This window comes from Salmo salar, chromosome 18, assembly GCF_965601325.2.
Source record: "Salmo salar chromosome 18, fSalSal1, whole genome shotgun sequence".
Lineage (NCBI taxonomy): Eukaryota > Metazoa > Chordata > Actinopteri > Salmoniformes > Salmonidae > Salmo > Salmo salar.
Window position 1 is genome coordinate 42150404 of NC_138308.1, and position 12097 is coordinate 42162500.

Below are 12097 nucleotides of genomic sequence, written 5' to 3' on the forward strand. Positions count from 1 at the left end.
GCAAGCTGCTGCAGAGAGTAGCAGAGCAACAGACCATAATACTGTAGCAAGAGGCACCTATCAAAGATCCAGTGATCAAGAGTGATCAAGGAGAGATCAATCTGTTTCCATGGCATCTGAGCAGCAAAGGGGTGATGAGCCCTCTCTCCCCAGGGAAGAGGCTGTGTGCCCGGGCTGTCAGGGATCAGGGCCCCTGGTCCTGCCGTGTGGCCACAGCCTGTGTGAGGCCTGCCTGGGGCTGTGTGAGGGCGAGCTGGGCCAGGGGGGCTGTACGGTCTGCTACGGCAGAGACCTGCTGGACTGCGTCCTGAAGAGACTGCTGGATTCCCTGTTCCAAGGGCAGCCGCGGCGGGCCAGGGATGGAGGGGTAGAGGACGGGGGCAGGGAGCTGTGTCCTCTGCATGGGGAGAGGCTGACATTGTATTGTGTGGAGGACAAGGAGATGGTGTGTGTGGAGTGTCAGAGCGAGGAGCACGACGACCACGAGTGTTGTCCCACGGAGGAGGCTGTGCACGACTGCAAGGTGAGAGTGTTGTGACTGACAACCTACACAGATACTCAGAGACGAAAGCGGAATTCAGAGTCCACAAACGCAGAGCTGCAATAGTTCAGTGGCCAATTGTGACATAGCTACAACTGCTCCTCGGGGGAAGCACAGCCCAGCCGCACACCATCCCAACACTCCCAACCAACATGGCTCCACGTATATAATCATGTAAACATTACAGTTTTGAAAATATAGCTTGTCCAAAAAAAAGTGGTCTCTTGGCACACCTTATCCCACGTATGAGGTAAGTTTGAGCCCGGGACACGGTAAGTTAAGCCGCCTACACATTTCTGAACTGAATTAAATATTACCACTACCTTGTTAAAAACATGTCAATTTTTATTTCCCAAATCAAAAGCACTTAAAAAAAATATATTTTTAAGCATCTTTGAACTCAGGCTTAACACCTAACAAACACTTTGAACTTTTGAAAACACTTTAACACAGGCCAGGCCCTGTTGTTACCTCATATACCAGATATAATGCCTTGGATTTTGCCTGGGAAGAAAACACTTCAATTTGCTCAACTTGCCATTGGCTCAACCATTGGCTCAATTTACCACAAGGAAAACATTTTGACTGTATTAGCCCACACAGCTACAAGGATGCACTTTCAGGCTAGGTTTAAGACCTCATATTGAAGCTAATAGAGACACCAACTGATGTATAGAACAATCTTATTATTATCTACTTTGGTTTAGATACAAACATCATGAAACCAAGCATTTTTGTATCATTTCCTAGAAACAAGGTTGGCTCAACTTACCCCTTTGGCTCAACTTACCCCACTCTCCCCTACAGTACAACTGATCCGACGTGGTTGTTAGAAACCCTAACCAAGTAGGATGGAGACAACCATATGTGTATGTTGACTTACCCCTGACCTCTCTCTAACAACTGACCTCTGACCCCAGAGGGAGCTGACGTCTGCCCTGAGACCTCTACAGGAGAAGCTGGAGGCTCTGAACACTGTCAAACAGACCTGTGAGGAGTCAGCTGAACACATCAAGGTTAGGAGGGGTCAAAAGGCGTCAGATCCATCCGATAGACAGAACGATGGATCATTTCTGGCTTTGAATGGGACTAGTTGTGTGTCACTCCATTGATCACATATACTTTCATCAGCACTGTGAAATGGTAATAGCACAATAACTGGGATTGATGTTGAAACAGTAGATCCAGTCAAAGTACATTATCATTGATATCAGACAGTAGATCTAGTAGAAGTACATTATCATTGATATCAGACAGTAGATCTAGTAGAAGTAAATTATCATTAATATCAGACAGTAGATCTAGTAGAAGTACATTATCATTGATATCAGACAGTAGATCTAGTAGAAGTACATTATCATTAATATCAGACAGTAGATCTAGTAGAAGTACATTATCATTGATATCAGATAGTAGATCTAGTAGAAGTACATTATCATTGATATCAGACAATAGATCTAGTAGAAGTACATTATCATTGATATCAGACAATAGATCTAGTAGAAGTACATTATCATTAGTATCAGACAGTAGATCTAGTAAAAAAAATTATCATTGACATCATTTCCTGAGCTACTCCTAATCCCATTTGATAAACTGCTAAAGTATTGGTAGAGATGAGGTCACTCGGATTCTGATACTCCCTCCATCTCCTGTATCTCCTTCTTTCATTCCTTCTTTATCCTGTCATCCCCTTTTCCCATTTACCCCTGCAGAGCCAGGCACAGCAGACTGAGCGCCTGGTGCAGCAGCAGTTTGAGAAGCTGCACCAGTTCCTCCGGGACGAGGAAGCTGCTGTGATCTCTGCTCTGAAGGAAGAGGAGCAGGAGAAGACCCAGAGGATGAGGGACAGGATAGACAGAACAACAGACCAGATCAACTCTCTAGCTGAGGCCATTGAGGTGACGGTGGAGGCCATGGACACAGGTGATGACATATCCTTCCTCAAGGTACGGACTCATCAGAGAACAAGATCACGATATGAAAAGAGGTTGTATTATAAGGATATTATTGTTTGCCTTTCAAGTAAGACGTCATCTTTTCCATTAGAACTTCAAGAGGACCTCTGAGAGGTGGGTGTGTTGCTCTTTCTTTTCCTTCATAGTTGTGCTTCTCAGCAACTATAATCTAATCTCACCTATAACCCAATCTCACCTATAATCTAATCTCACCTATAACCCTAATCTCACCTATAATCTAATCTCACCTATAACCCTAATCTCACCTATAACCCAATCTCACCTATAATCTAATCTCACCTATAACCCTAATCTCACCTATAATCTAATCTCACCTATAATCTAATCTCACCTATAACCTAATCTCACCTATAATCTAATCTCACCTATAATCTAATCTCACCTATAACCCTAATCTCACCTATAACCTAATCTCACCTATAACCTAATCTCACCTATAACCCTAATCTCACCTATAACCTAATCTCACCTATAACCTAATCTCACCTATAACCCTAATCTCACCTATAACCCTAATCTCACCTATAACCCAATCTCACATATAACCCTAATCTCACCTATAACCAAATCTCACCTACAACCTAATCTCACCTACAACCTAATCTCACCTATAACCTAATCTCACCTATAACCTAATCTCACCTACAACCTAATCTCACCTATGACCTAATCTCACCTATAACCTAATCTCACCTATAACCTAATCTCACCTACAACCTAATCTCACCTATAACCTAATCTCACCTACAACCTAATCTCACCTGTAACCAAGTCTCACCTACAACCTAATCTCACCTATAACCAAATCTCACCTATAACCAAATCTCAGCAAGAACCACATCTCACCTATAACCAAATCTCACCTATAACCAAATCTCACCTACAACCTAATCTCACCTACAACCTAATCTCAGCTATAACCTAATCTCACCTATAACCTAATCTCACCTATAACCTAATCTCACCTATAACCTAATCTCAGCTACAACCTAATCTCAGCTATAACCAAATTTCACATGGGCTACCTCTGTCTGTCTGTCACAAGAGATGCTACATTTTGTAAACCTGTTGACACATGAACCTTCTTCTGACAGGACTCAGGTGACAGTGCAGGAGCCAGAGGAGGTGGCAGGAGCTCTGCTGGACGTGGCCAAACACCTGGGCTGTCTCAGCTACAGAGTCTGGGAGAAGATGCAGGACGTCATTACATACAGTGAGTAGAGGAAGACCATAACATCACAATACATGTGCAAATAATGTGTTTTGAGTACTGTAGGAATGATTAACTCAATGTACACTGTCTCAATCAATCAATCAATCAATCAATCAATCAATCAATCAATCAATCTCTCTCTCTATTTCTCTCTCTCTCTTTCTCTCTTTCCCTCCCTCCCTCCCTCCCTCCCTCCCTCCCTCCCTCCCTCCCTCCCTCCCTCCCTCCCTCCCTCCCTCCCTCCCTCCCTCCCTCCCTCCCTCCCTCCCTCCCTCCCTCCCTCCCTTCCAGCTCCTGTGACTCTGGACCCTAACACGGCTGATATCTGCCTGTCTCTGTCTGAGGATCTGACCAGCCTGCGGTACACAGAGGAAGAGGAGCGACTCCCTGACAACCCAGAGAGGTTCTGTTACTATGAGTGTGTCCTGGGTTCCGAGGGCTTCAGCTCTGGACGACACACCTGGGATGTGGAGGTGGGGGTGAACAGCGAGTGGGCCGTGGGCGTGGCACGGGAGACGGTCTCGAGGAAGGAGTGGTTCCCCCCGAGCCCAGGTACTGTCTCCTGTCATTGTGCCATTGAGCAAGAAACATAAACTCAACAACAACAACAAAAAAGCGTCTCTCCGTCCAGAGGCGCTGCTCTGTGGCTGACCCTGTGCCAATCGTTGTGAATGAGTGTACGTGTGGCGGTTAAATTCTGCAAAAATAAACCTTTTCTCAAATGGACAGTAAAGTATATATAGGTTTGGCCGGTGTAGGCCGTCGTTGTAAATAAGAATTTGTTCTTAACTGACTTGCCTAGTTAAATAAAGGTAAAATAAATAAAAATATATGTATAATCTATTCTATTCCATTGTATTCTAGAGAGGGGCCTGTGGACCATCTGTTACTATGGAGGTGAATACCGTGCCCGCACGGCCACCGCTACTCCCCTGGTCCTGAAGAGAAGGCCCCAGGAGGTCAGAGTGCAGCTGGACTGGGACAGAGGCAGGGTCATCTTCTCCGACGCCTCAGACAACACCCTCATCTACAAGTTCCAACACAAGTTCACCCAGAGAGTGTTCCCTTACTTCTCCAACACCTGCAAGAGACATCCTCTGAGGATCTCAGCCGGGAAGGTGTCAGTTACAGCGGAGTAGCTTGGTTTATTAATTAAGAGCTGATTTGGTAAACCTATAGTTAGGGACATTAAAGAGCCGTTGCTGCAGAACAGGTGAAAACATTTGCTTTAAAGTGGATGCACCTATGGTGCAGCAAAGGCATTTTGAAAAAGTCACTTTTTTATGCAGCTACGTGACTGCTTTCTGTCTCTCTGGGTTCCAATCTAAATAGATAATTATTGACTCTTTCTCTGGGTTCTAATTTAAATAGGTATTACTGACTCTTTCTCTGGGTTCTAATCTAAATAGATCATTACTGACTCTCTGGGTTCTAATTTAAATAGATCATTACTGACTCTTTCTCTGGGTTCTAATTTAAATAGATCATTACTGACTCTTTCTCTGTGTTCTAATCTCAATAGATAATTACTGACTCTCTCTCTCTCTCTTTGTTCTAATCTCAATAAATAATTACTGACTTGTGAAGCAATGTAAACCTGCACGCTATAAAATACCTTTAGTCTTTAGAGTGTATGAATACAGGGCTTGAATGACCTCCATAGATTTGCACTAATTTCATTTAACAGTAGCAATGTGGTGCATTATATGGTTTCTATGATAGGGTACATTATAAAAGGTGTTGGTAACTTTTGATATACACTATATTGTTTGCATAAAAGGTTTTGCTTGTTTTCCTGTCCCATGCTTTCAGGAGAATTTTTGCACAAAAATGATTGTAGTTAGGCAGGCCTAAAGTAATGTAACAATGTTAAAATGAAACATACAACTGTTTTAAAACCTATTTTGTTGATTGACAGTGTGATCATTAGGCTGTTCACTTGTCCATAGCTTGCCCATATGAACGAACATAAGACATATAAAGATCTGTTGTGGTTGTGTGGCAGTGGTTTTCAGATGTCGTGTCTTTGGCATCATTAAAACTGAAGACATGTTTATCAAATAACTCTCTGTAATTATTATTACGCGATTAAACTGATTCATCATGTAACTGTAATTAACTAGGAGGTCGGGGCACCAAGGAAAATATTCAGATTACAAAGTTATAATTTTCCTAATATAACGTTCAATAGAAATGCATAATCAAACAGATATGGTTACTCTAGATGTAAGTCTCATAGCTGAGGCTAGTATATAAACATTATTATGGTAATATGGCCGTATTGTCTCTCATGAGTTTCACAAAATTGTACCAAATGGACCAGTTCGTAGCTGGATTCTTCACCGATCGTTTATACCTTCTCCAGAACATAAATGTCGTTTGGTTCTCCAATTCTGTGAGGTGGAAGAATCCTTTGTTTCTCCATGAAAACACTCTGTCTCTTTATACTGTGGCCATGAGGTGGGACATTTTCTTAGGAATTTACGACCCCTTCTAACCACAGCAGCCTGGGTGTAGGAGACAGAGGGAGATGGTGAAGAAGTGCAGGGGGAGGGGGAGGGGGTCAACTGTGCTCGCTGTACCCAAAAAGGGCAACGTCATGACACAGAGCAGAGTGAGGGAGGGTGTGTAACCTTCCAGAGCAGAGTAAGGGAGGGTGTGTAACCTTCCAGAGCAGAGTGATGGAGGGTGTGTAACCTTCCAGAGCAGAGTGAGGGAGGGTGTGTTACCTTCCAGAGCAGAGTGATGGAGGGTGTGTAACCTTCCAGAGCAGAGTGAGGGAGGGTGTGTAACCATTCAGAGCAGAGTGATGGAGGGTGTGTAACCATTCAGAGCAGAGTGAGGGAGGGTGTGTAACCTTCCAGAGCAGAGTGGGGGAGCGTGTGTAACCATTCAGAGCAGAGTGATGGAGGGTGTGTTACCTTTCAGAGCAGAGTGAGGGAGCGTGTGTAACCTTTCAGAGCAGAGTGAGGGAGCGTGTGTAACCATTCAGAGCAGAGTGAGGGAGCGTGTGTAACTTTTTAGAGCAGAGTGAGGGAGCGTAACCTTTCAGATCACATGTACCATACCCAGCTGTTACACAACACATTATAATCCTGGAATGACCTGTTTCTGTCTGTCTGTCTGTCTGTCTGTCTGTCTGTCTGTCTGTCTGTCTGTCTGTCTGTCTGTCTGTCTGTCTGTCTGTCTGTCTGTCTGTCTGTCTGTCTGTCTGTCTGTCTGTCTGTCTGTCTGTCTGTCTGTCTGTCTGTCTGTCTGTCTGTGTGTGTGTGTGTGTGTGTGTGTGTGTGTGTGTGTCAGACCAGAGCACCTACGTCACGTGACTCCTTACAGAGGGAAGTGGATCCTCCAGCCCTCCAGAGTAGAGGCTCGTTGGCACGCAGTCATGTTCTTACCCTTTCACACGCACACACGCACACACACAGGCACACACGCGGGCGCACGCACACACACACACACACACACACACACACACACACACACACACACACACACACACACACACACACACACACACATAGGCATGCACACAGTAACACACACATGTACACATACAGTCACACGCACACAGACACACACATACTCAGATGAGTTAACTATGTACCAATGGAGATGTCACAAACAACAGAGAGACATGTAACAGACCGACTTGATTTGTGCAGAGTCATATCGGATCTACAGTTGAAGTCTGAAGTTTACATACACCTTAGCCAAATAGATTTAAACTCAGTTTTTCACAATTCCTGACATTTAATCCTAGTAAAAATTCCCTGTTTTTGGTCAGTTAGGATCATCACTTTATTTCAAGAATGTGAAATGTCAGAATAATAGTAGACTGAATGATTTATTTCAGCTTTTATTTCTTTCATCACACTCCCAGTGGGTCAGAAGTTCACATACACTCACTTAGTATTTGATAGCATTGCCTTTAAATTGTTTAACTGCCCATTCCTCCTGACAGAGCTGGTGTAACTGAGTCAAGTTTGTAGGCCTCCTTGCTCGCACACGCTTTTTCAGTTCTGCCCACAAATTGTCTAAAGGATTGAGGTCAGGGCTTTGTGACAGCCACTCCAATACCTTGACTTTGTTGTCCTAAAGCCATTTTGCCACAACTTTGGAAGTATGCTTGGGGTCATTGTCCATTTGGAAGATCCATTTGCGACCAAGCTTTACTTCCTGACTGATGTCTTGAGATGTTGCTTCAATATATTCACATAATTTTCCTGCCATCTATCTTGTGAAGTACACCAGTCCCTCCTGCAGCAAAGCACCCCCACAACATGATGCTGCCACCCCCATGCTTCACGGTTGGGATGGTGTTCTTCAGCTTGCAAGCCTCCCCCTTTTCCTCCAAACATAATGATGGCCATTATGGCCAAACAGTTCTATTTTTGTTTCATCAGAACAGAGGACATTTCTCCAAAAAGTACGATCTTTATCCCCATGTGCAGTTGCAAACCGTAGTCTGGCTTTTTTATGGCGGTTTTGGAGCAGTGGCTGATTTCTGGCTGAACGGCCTTTCAGGTTATGTAGATATAGGACTCGTTTTACTGTGGATATAGATACTTTTGTACCTGTTTCCTCCAGCATCTTCACAAGGTCCTTTGCTGTTGTAAGTTCATCTTTAGGAGACAGAACACATCTCCTTCCTGAGTGGTATGACAGCTGCGTGGTCCCATGGTGTTTATACTTGCGTACTATTGTTTGTACAGATGAACTTGGTACCTTCAGGCATTTGGAAATTTCTCCAAAGGATGAACCAGACTTGTGGAGGTCTACAATTTTTTTCTGAGGTCTTGGCTGATTTCTTTTGATTTTCCCATGATGTCAAGCAAAGAGGCACTGGGTTTGAAGGTAGGCCTTGAAATACATCCAAAGGTACACATCCAATTGACTCAAATGATGTCAATTAGCCTATCAGAAGCTTCAAAAGTCATGACATCATTTACTGTAATTTTCCAAGCAGTTTAAAAGCACAGTCAACTTAGTGTATGTAAACTTCTGACCCACTGGAATTGTGATACAGTGCATTATAAGTGAAATAATCTGTCTGTAAACAATTGTTGGAAAAATTATTTATGTCATGCACAAAGTAGATGTCCTAACCGACTTGCCAAAACTATAGTTTGTTAACAAGAAATTTGTGGAGTGGTTGAAAAACGACTTTTAATGACTCCAACCTGTGTATGTAAACTTCCGACTTCAACTGTATATAAGACGTTATGACATTGTCATTACAAATAACAAATATAAACCAATTACACTTTTCCCCTCAAACTTTATTCAGGACATGCTTACATTAGCTTTCGGGACACAAATCATATTTCCATTGGACACAGAAACAGTAGAAAAAGACTTAATAGAGCACTTCATTTGCCTTTTTTATATGACCACTTAACGAATGCAAACAACCTTTCTTAAGACTGACTGAGTATACCGAGGTACAACACTGTTGAACAAGAGACTTGAACAAGAACAACGTTAATGTTGTTGGTCTATTTGGGCGACAAAATAAAAGTCCACTTTCTCAACCGGACCATGTAAAAGTACAAACATGAAGTCTACAAAAGAGAAAGGAAATTAAATGAAATCATTACAAATAAGAGTCAGGTTTTAAAAAGCTAAAGACTTTTAAAACCACTGTTTATTGTTCACAGCTCCACGTATCCCTGTGTAGCTTGGCTACAACGTGGGTGTTCAATAGCCTGGAATCCTGACTGCTATGCTCTGTTTCACCAAGTCAGTGGGGCATTCAGTCTGGCTTAACCAGGCTAGGGTTTCAAAGCACCAGATGTTTCGTCTTTGTATACAAAAATATAAAAGTCATACAATGACAGTGGAACATAGCTGTGCCATAAAGACAAAAACACAGATCCAGTATAAAGATGATATGTGCTTCCCTGTAACTCCTATATAGACATGAAGGATTGGTGAAGTTCCTATTCTGACTGACTGAATAGAAGGATTGGTGAAGTTCTTATTTTGACTGACTGACTGACTGACTGACTGACTGACTGACTGACTGACTGACTGACTGACTGACTGACTGACTGACTGACTAGAAGGATTGGTGAAGTTCCTATTCTGACTGACTGACTGACTAGAAGGATTGGTGAAGTTCCTATTCTGACTGACTGACTAGAAGGATTGGTGAAGTTCCTATTCTGACTGACTGACTAGAAGGATTGGTGAAGTTCCTATTCTGACTGACTGACTAGAAGGATTGGTGAAGTTCCTATTCTGACTGACTGAATAGAAGGATTGGTGAAGTTCCTATTCTGACTGACTGAATAGAAGGATTGGTGAAGTTCCTATTCTGACTGACTGAATAGAAGGATTGGTGAAGTTCCTATTCTGACTGACTGAATAGAAGGATTGGTGAAGTTCCTATTCTGACTGACTGAATAGAAGGATTGGTGAAGTTCCTATTCTGACTGACTGAATAGAAGGATTGGTGAAGTTCCTATTCTGACTGACTGACTAGAAGGATTGGTGAAGTTCCTATTCTGACTGACTGAATATACCATGGAAGCAAAGTTAGCGCACCTGCACTGGGATAAAACATCATAATAATAGAAAGACAAGTGTGACTAGAGGACTGTCCCTACAGTCTGTTCACAGTAACAGTAATACACACTTCTTTTCCTTGTTGTATTTGTAATGAGTAACGATGAAGAGGAAAAGTCATGCATAACAGTAAGAGAGGGTAAAATGAAGCCTAAATAGCCTACAGCCATGACTAAATAACAGCAGAGAGAGACAACAAGTTCGCGTTAGTCTGAAATGGAACTCTATTCCATAGATAGTGCACTACTTTTGTCCACTAGTGCACTATCTAGGGAATAGAGTTCCATGTTGGACTCAACTACAGAGCTTCTAAGAAGCACTGAAGCGAAAGCAGAAGCAGGGATCACTACGACGAGAGAGAGCTGAGAGGCATTCTGTGGTCTAAAGAGAACTACTTTCATCTAGGACTCATTTATCACCATGTTAGTAAAGCTATAGGGAAGCTGAGGAGATGAGAGAGAGATGGTTATCTGAGGAGACAGAGACTGTTTAAGGTGCATGCTATGGAGATCTGACAGGGACAGTTGACTATTGATGGGTGATGAGATAAATTGATTGAGGAAGGGTGATGAGATAAATTGATTGAGGAATGGATCACAATATTGATAAAGGATAACAGATTAAAGTACTATGTTGGTGGGTTTTACCAGTTGGTGTGTCTACCATAGAAATACAATGACTGGTAACTACTAGTGGTAAATGTAGTTCTATGCTGTATCCCATTTTACAGTTGTATCTGAGAAGAAGACTGCATTTTCAGGTTTCACTGTTGAGTTGAGTTCTGGAAGCCAGGTGAGATTTGTTTTGATTGATGTAGTTGGTTGTTGCTACAGTAGTTGATTTATCTTTCTCCCTACAGCAGACGTGAGGAGCAAGGAGCTCCCAGGTTCACGACAGGGAGGTGATATTGGAGCGGCCACCGGGTGGCGCCACGATCCTCTGTGCTGAGCGTCGTGGGATGTGATCGTCAATCTGAGTTCCTGTATCGGAGAACAAGAACAAAGATCCGTTACAAACAATTGAGTACATTTTGGGTTCTGATAGGGGTAAGGCAGTATAACTAGGATTTGAAATAACCATTGTACATAACCATTGTATAAATAAAGGTTCAATTAAAAAAGTGAGGAGAAACATCCACACCCAGTAAAGAGTAGACGAAGCTTACCCATACCGGATAGGGTGAAACCAGACTGGTGCAGGTTCCTGGTGGGGCCGAGGGGGCCCTTCCCTGGGCACTGGGGCCCCCTGCTGGAGGGAGTGGCCGGCACTGACTTAGTCATGCTGATGACATCATGGACCGGTCCATCATAGTTCCCTCGGGGGACGCCACGGGCATCAGCCATCTGAAGAGGGAGGAGAATATCATGTAAAGGATAATGTAGATCGTCAGCCATCTGGAGAGAATGTCATGTAAAGGATAATGTAGAACATCAGCAATCTGGAGAGAATGTCATGTAAAGGATAATGTAGATCGTCAGCCATCTGGAGAGAATGTCATGTAAAGGATCATGTAGTTCGTCAGCCATCTGGAGAGAATGTAATGTAAAGGATAATGTAGGCCATCATCCATCTGGGGAGAATATCATGTAAAGGATAATGTAAATCACCAGCCATCTGGAGAGGGAGGAGAATATCATGTTAAGGATAATGTAGATCATCAGCCATCTGGAGAGAATGTCATGTAAAGGATCATGTAGAACATCAACCATCTGGAGAGAATGTCCTGTTAAATGTAGGTCATCAGCCATCTGGAGAGAATGTCATGTTAGGATAATGTAGATCGTCAGCCATCTGGAG

At 43.0% G+C, this 12097-nt stretch overlaps 2 protein-coding genes across 4 annotated transcripts in view; one reads left to right on the forward strand and one right to left on the reverse strand.

Moving 5' to 3' along the window:
- On the forward strand, nucleotides 1-5797 carry LOC106577418 (E3 ubiquitin-protein ligase TRIM39). The gene is made up of 7 exons (XM_045701105.1): nucleotides 1-523; nucleotides 1462-1557; nucleotides 2257-2490; nucleotides 2591-2613; nucleotides 3615-3733; nucleotides 4025-4285; nucleotides 4598-5797. Exons 1-7 carry the CDS (start codon nucleotides 110-112, stop codon nucleotides 4870-4872), a joined length of 1422 nt encoding a protein of 473 aa, XP_045557061.1. The 5' UTR covers nucleotides 1-109; the 3' UTR covers nucleotides 4873-5797.
- A 3194-nt stretch (nucleotides 5798-8991) lies between these two features.
- Nucleotides 8992-12097, reverse strand: part of LOC106577423 (dihydropyrimidinase-related protein 2) — a 26689-nt gene continuing 23583 nt past the window's right edge. For 2 of the 3 annotated variants that reach the window (XM_082964986.1, XM_082964988.1), the window contains exons 13-14: nucleotides 11466-11643; nucleotides 8992-11280 (exon numbers count right to left, since the gene is read on the reverse strand). In XM_082964986.1, coding sequence (XP_082821112.1) covers nucleotides 11189-11280; nucleotides 11466-11643 — 270 coding nt within the window. In that variant the 3' untranslated portion in view covers nucleotides 8992-11188. The remainder of the gene's footprint in view (nucleotides 11281-11465; nucleotides 11644-12097) is intronic. The other variant, XM_082964987.1, reaches the window with a different exon arrangement.